The following is a 6338-nucleotide window of genomic DNA, read 5'->3' on the forward strand; positions in this document are numbered from 1 at the left end:
ACTCACTCCAGCTTGACCCCTATCATGGCCAGAGACTCACTGTGGTGTGAGCCATACCACAGATGAAGCATCATTTGGAAATGAACTCCTTTATCATAAGAGTTTCTTTCTCACAGCTAGAGTCTTCCTCTTATCCTATTCTCATGGCTGGAACCTCTTTTCACAGCTGGAACCTCGTTGTCGTTGGAGCCTTGTTTGTGGCCGGTGTCTGTATCTCTCTTTAGCTGGTGCTCCAAACATACCCCTTTATGTGCTATAGCATTTTTTTTTCATGAGCTTTTCCATTGTTGGTCTCATTTTTATTGCTAGAGTCTCCTTCTCATAGCTGGAATCTCCTTTCCATTGGATTTGTGGGAAGTGTCTTTGTCTTTCTCTTTAGCAGATTGTCCAAACACTCTTTCATGTTCTATGCATCGATGCTAGATATCTTTATAGATATAAACGGAGATGGAAGAAAGCGTTGTGTGCTCGGTGAAGGATTTCGTTTTGGTGCCATCAAGTTAAAGGCAGCAGTGTTGCATCACGAAGGTTGTTTTGCCGGTGTCTTTGTCTTTCTCTTCAGCTGGTGCTCCAAACTCACTCCTTTATTTGCTATGCACCGGTGCTGGATATCTTTATAGATATAAACAGAGATGGAAGGAACGCGTGTACTCAGCGAAGAATTTGGTCTCGGTGGCATACCATCAAGCTGAAAGCGGCGGTGTTGTATCACGAAGGTTGTTTGTGGATCTAGCTTATTTATGGTACGGTTGGAACAATACTATTATTCGCTATGGCGACGACGACGGCCTCGACGGCCTCAGGCCGTCGAGTCCGTCGAGTCCATCGAGGCCGCCGAGGCGACTATCTCCTTGCCTAACCCCTATACAAGATATATCAAACGCTAGAGACAATACAGTCCCCCCCTTTTGACAGTTACTCTCCCTGAAGGCAACTCATGCGCTCAGCCTCAGTTTCCAATGGCCAGCTGGGATTATCTATCTATTAATTTGGCAAAGCCCTCGATGGCGCAATCATTGAAAGTGGAATTGGTAGAGCGTCGCCATGGACTGATAACAAGCCAAAAAACCTCTTATACCAAACCATTCGTGTGTGGAATATTACGTTTATGTTGAACCAGTGATTGATGTTTTCTTCCACTCGGTTTCCCACATCCCAAAGATTCTTTATGGGGAACTTGCTCTTCTGTTTTGGGTCCATCAGCTGGGTCATTATGCTCATAGACGCGTGGATCATCCTCTGTAAAATGCCAGTTTTGGCAAACCCCTCGAACAGCCCAATAAAGTGCAGCATTCCCGGCATCCCCACTTGCAACGTCTTTTCCTCCTTAAATATGGTTTCAAAGAATTTGGTGTAGAGCCTGATTCCCGCGTTCCATAGGCAACGGTATCTCTCGAGCGGCTCACATGCTGTAGGGACAGTGAGTACCCAGAATGGAGTCATGTATGCACTTGCGGCTGGATTTTGTCAGCATAAGCATATGCGTACATATTAGATTTGGGTTTCATACTGAATATGACCTTAAAATTTTCACATTCTATCGGGCCCCAGCCTGGGTGGGACAGATCTTCTCGCCATGTGCCGGTGAAGTTATGTGGACGTGATCGTGGAAATATTCGTGGAAAGGCTTCTTCTTCTTGCCGTGTTCTTTTGCCAATGCCTCTATGGGGGGCAGTTTTGCTTTTCTGACGAGGTGTCTGATTTCCAGGCGCTAACGCATCTTTCCAGGTCAATAAAATCCCACTCTGTGGGTCAGTTATCGTACCTTGTTGTGACTTCTGTCCCTCGACAGCTTTTCCTTTGCCGTTGGCATCTGGAGACTGTGGTTGTTTGCCTGCAGCATCGAGCGCCTTCTGCATATTTCCTCGCGCCTCATCGTACTTGTAAGCGAGGGCCTTAAGTTCCTCCCAATGTGACGTGCTAGCATCGGTAATTCCCTTATCCAAAGCTTCCTGGTAAGAGAACCTCAATGCCGAGACAGTAGCCTTGTGCTCATCGGTGAGCAACTTGATCGCCTGCCTGATCTCGTCTGATGCAGATGCATGTCCCTCGTTGGCTTTGCCCTTGCCCTTTCTATCTGGCAGCTCTGGTTGTTCAACTGCTTCATCCTTGCTCTTTCCATCTAGTGGCTCTGGTTGTTCGACTGCTTTACCTTTTCCCTTGTCATCTAGCAATTCTGGAGGTTCAGCAGCCGTGCCTTTCCCTTGATCATCTGGCGGCCCTAACGGTTCAGCAGCTTTGCTTTCCCCTTTGTCATCGGGCGACCCCAGCGGTTCAACAGCTTTGCCTTCCCCTTTTTCATCGGGCGAGCCTAGTGATTCAACAGCTTTGCCTTCTCCCTTGTCATCGGGCGGCCCTAGCGGTTCAGCAGATTTGCCTTCCCCCTTTTCATCGGAAGGCCCTAATGATTCAACAGCTTTGCCCTTATCTTTGTTAACCGGCAGTCCTGGTGGTTCAGCTGATCTGTCCTCGCTTATGTTATCTGGCGTCTGAACTGCTTTGTCTTTGTACTCGATATCTGGCAGCGCCGTCGTTTGGACTGCCTTGGTTTTTGTATCCAGAGTTTGAACTGCTTTGTCTATATACTTGCGATGTGGCAGCTCTGTCATTTGGACCGCTTTGTCTTCGCCTTTGGCATCGGCTGGCTCTGATAGTTCATCTGCTTTCCCTTTGCTCTTGGCATCCGGTGGCTCTGGTAGTTCATCTGCTTTCTCTTTGCCTTTGTCATCTGGTGGCTTAGATGGTTCATGTGGCTTCCCTTTGCCTTTGGCAACTAGTGGCTCTGATGGTTCAACTGGTTTTCCTTTGCCTTTGGCATCCGGTGGCTCTGATGGTTCAACTACTTTGCTTTTTCGTTTATCATCTGGCAGCACCGTCGTCTGGACCGCTTTGTCTTTCACTTTGGCATCTAGTGGCTCTGATGGTTCAACTGCTTTCCCTTTGCCTTTAGCATCTGGTGGCTCTGGTGGTTCAACTGCTTTTCCTTTTCCTTTGGCATCCGATGGCTCTGATGATTCAACTACTTTCCCCTTACCTTTAGTCTCTGCTGATGGCTTCACTGGTTGAACTACTCTTCCCAGTCCTTTGGTAAATTTCGGTAATCGTATAATGGATGTGCCAATGACTTTCGGATGCTTGGGCCGTTTCGCCTCTTTGCCTTTGTCTTTACTTTGAACTACAGTCTTGACTTCAGTGCCCAACATCAGTACTATGAACCAACGGCACTGCATTATACTCACCTTGAATGTGCGGGACATGTATCTCCCACCCATCGTCTGTCTGCGTGCCCTGTGATCTAAACTGCGGCATGCTCCAATTAATAAGATTCGTGGCATGAAAATGCGCGAGTTTCTCAGAATCGGCTCTGAGCTTTTCAGCTGACTCCAATTTTCCCCAATATAATACGCGGGGACGGGGATGGGGAGTCATAACGTCGTGGATAATAATAGCTATGATGCCCAATAGTTGGAGCATTGCAGAGGGGGAAAGCAGACAGGCTGGATGAAGTAGGTTGGCCTGATGCTTTTGAAGAATTAGAACGGAAGGGACGACGGAATCATGCAGCGCCCTACTGTCAATCTTGCGTCCTTCGCAGCTTCCGCATGGACTTTCTTCCAAGGAAGCTACAGGAAGGAAAGAACAACGGCATCCTGTTCCTCATATAGCGCCTACATCCTTCGCAGCTTCCTTGTGAACTTTTGTGCAATCTACAGGGAGGAAGGAACGAAGGTATTCTGTGCCTTCCTGGTATAAAACTCATGCTCTCCCAAGAAAACTGCGAGAAGGAAGGAACGATGGTATCATATCTCGTGCCTTCTAGATCTCACCCTCGTGTCCTCAGTAGTGTACCATTTTTCTGCTAGGTGAACATACTAGAAACTGTATTTAACTTTTAGTAATACAAATAAGTTACATCTTCGGAAAGCAGCATGAAAAGATAAAATTTCTGATGCAATAATATTTGAAATAAATGAAGGGGCCGCTAAAATACAGTTTTACAACAAGGGTAGTTAAACAAGGAGGCGTTATAATATACTGAAGCAGAGAGATTAAAAGTATAATATATATTGTATTGTATAATAGATGAGGTCCATGAGATGATACATAATAATATTTGAGACGATGAGGTTTCGTCGTGACGTATCCAACTCCTTACGTGTAAGGTCTGATAGCTTCTGTAGATTGGAGGCGCCTTAGAGCCTCAAGTATGTCCAGTAGGGTTCGCCGTAGCTGATCTCGTCGCACTCAGCTTCATTGTCTCGCCACGTGCCTCAGCTTCTCGCTGTGCTACCTCCTCCATCTCTGCCATCTCATCGACAGTCAAAGAACTCTCGGCCTTCTTCACACGCACGAACAGTACCAAAATCAGCAGCGCAGTCGACGCACAGGCGACTTCGAACCAGAATACTGCCTGGTAGCTCTTCTTTTGTCCAAGTTTAGCCAGAGTCGAAATATTCACGATATCTGCCAACCCAAGACAAACCGAGATGCTAAGATGTAGAACCAGCATAATCAAAGCGCCGGCCAGACCTTGCTCTTTCTTGGGTAAACTAGTGGTGATGAAGATGTTCGCTACATTGAAGGTGATATCGATGCCCATCGTAGCAAAGATCATGCTGGGGAAGACGTAGGCCCAGTAATTGGCCCCATTAGGTGCGATGGCAAACATTAGCGGTGCGAGGATCCAGGCGACGCCGGCCACGTAGATGAGCACCGTTCCGGATAGGAGATGCAGGATGAAGCCTCCGAATGTGGAGATGCAGATACCGCCAAGAGCCATTGGCGTGTACCAGGCAACGACGAGGAGAGGAGAGGCGCCCATGATAGCTTGCATGTAAAATGTTGCGAAGAGTAGAAGTACACCCAGCGACCCGTAAGTGAAGAAGAGCGCGCAGAAGAGAGGTGTCATGTAGCGCACTTTGAATATGGATACCGGGATTAGAGGGTCAGCAGCAACGTACCCTTCGACATAGACTGCAGTGAGGAGTAGGAGACAGCCGACGACGAAGAGAACATAGATGTAAGGCGTTCTCCACCCCGGGGGTGCATGCGACGAATCTATTATGGCGAAGGTAAATAGAGTTAGGCCGGTAACTATCAAAATTGCGCCTAGCCAGTCCATTTTGATACCTAACGCTCGGCGGTCTTTGGTGTCGGAGGGAATATAAAAATATGAGGTGGCCGTGGTGATGAGCGTGAGGAGCATGCCAATCCAGAAGAACCAGCCCCATGTGGTATACTGCCCAGCAATACCTGCAAAAAAGATGCCAGTACTAGTGTTGTTAGTACCAATATCACGATGTGTGAGCGAAAAATGACTTACAAGAATCCTATCGGCGCGCAAGCTCCATAAATAGAAAATACAAGGTTTTTCCTCGGCCCTGGTCTGTAAATGCTTCCTATCAACATCATACTGCTTGGTAAAAATGCTGCCGATCCCAAACCTTGCAGGGCACGGCAAACGTCTAACATTATCGCATTCTTAGAGAATCCACAGACCAAGCTCCAGAGGGCCAGCCAAGCCATGCCACCGACGTATAATGGGTAGCCGCCATACATGTCCCCGAGACGGCCAAACACCAACAGGAATGCCGCAATGGCCAGGGAAAAGGCTGATGCAGGCCAGATGCTGGATGCTTTGGGGATGTTTAGCTCCACAACCACGGTCGGGAGAACGACGGTGAATCCCGAGACGAAGTATTCCTGCAGCTATTAAATTCCAAACCGACGAGTGTTTTGGGACCTGACTTACACTGAGCACCTGGGACATGGAAATTGAGAAAACAAAACCGATTTCAGCCCAGAGGGACTTGAATTCTTGGGGTCGCTCACGACCGAGCCGCTCGATTCTGGCTTCCAACGACTCCTCTTCGAGAGCTTCATCACCCAAGTCGCCTTCACTGCCGTTCTGGATATCAGCACCTATTGGCTGCTCTCGCCCAATACCATCATCATCGCCCCTTCCGCTAGTGGTGGGAATGTCATAATTGAGGTGTAATGGCCCAGGAGCGTCACCCAGCGGGCTTTTCTTCTCCGTGTCGTCCATGTCTGTTGGTTTTGCAACTGGAGAAGCTCCTTTTAGCTCTGGAACAGGGATAATCCCCGATTTTACCAAAACCTGGTCTCCCGTAGGGGGAGATTGTGTAGCCATGCCACGTACGCTGCAGACTCCAGCATGTATATGTAGGTAGGGGCGGTGAAGTTTTCGCCCAAAGTGGCGATTATATGCGGCGACAAGTAATAGCCATTATACAATCATAAACTGAACCGAGATATTGGAAAATACGACGAACAATAGCAGATACTATTATCGATATCAATCTGCGGAGAGGCAAATT

The 6338-nt window shown here is 47.9% G+C and overlaps 2 protein-coding genes across 2 annotated transcripts; both read right to left on the minus strand.

Annotated features, from left to right (window-relative positions):
* Positions 1-984: 984 nt before the first annotated feature.
* On the minus strand, positions 985-3474 carry VC83_02694 (uncharacterized protein; the record flags this gene model as incomplete). The annotated part of the gene is made up of 3 exons (XM_024466350.1): positions 985-1457; positions 1511-3187; positions 3240-3474. The coding sequence occupies 3 exons, from the start codon at positions 3472-3474 to the stop codon at positions 985-987; spliced, it is 2385 nt and encodes a 794-aa protein (XP_024326153.1).
* A 600-nt stretch (positions 3475-4074) lies between these two features.
* Positions 4075-6338, minus strand: VC83_02695 (uncharacterized protein). The gene is made up of 3 exons (XM_024466351.1): positions 5753-6338; positions 5324-5703; positions 4075-5273 (listed from the first exon to the last, which is right to left on the minus strand). The coding sequence occupies exons 1-3, from the start codon at positions 6149-6151 to the stop codon at positions 4202-4204; spliced, it is 1851 nt and encodes a 616-aa protein (XP_024326154.1). The 5' UTR covers positions 6152-6338; the 3' UTR covers positions 4075-4201.

Source organism: Pseudogymnoascus destructans, assembly GCF_001641265.1.
Source record: "Pseudogymnoascus destructans isolate 20631-21 unplaced genomic scaffold scaffold_5, whole genome shotgun sequence".
In the NCBI taxonomy this organism is placed as follows: Eukaryota; Fungi; Ascomycota; class Leotiomycetes; order Thelebolales; family Thelebolaceae; genus Pseudogymnoascus; species Pseudogymnoascus destructans.

What these genes read in the sequence shown, in the direction of transcription:
- VC83_02695 (XM_024466351.1), bottom strand. Translation starts at nt 6,151, where the DNA reads ATGGCTACACAATCTCCCCCTACGGGAGACCAGGTTTTGGTAAAATCG. An exon ending in CCATGTCCCAGGTGCTCAGT is followed by an intron (nt 5,704 to 5,752) that starts GTAAGTCAGGTC and finishes TAATAGCTGCAG; the next exon opens with GAATACTTCGTCTCGGGATT. An exon ending in TGCGCGCCGATAGGATTCTT is followed by an intron (nt 5,274 to 5,323) that starts GTAAGTCATTTT and finishes TAACAACACTAG; the next exon opens with TACTGGCATCTTTTTTGCAG.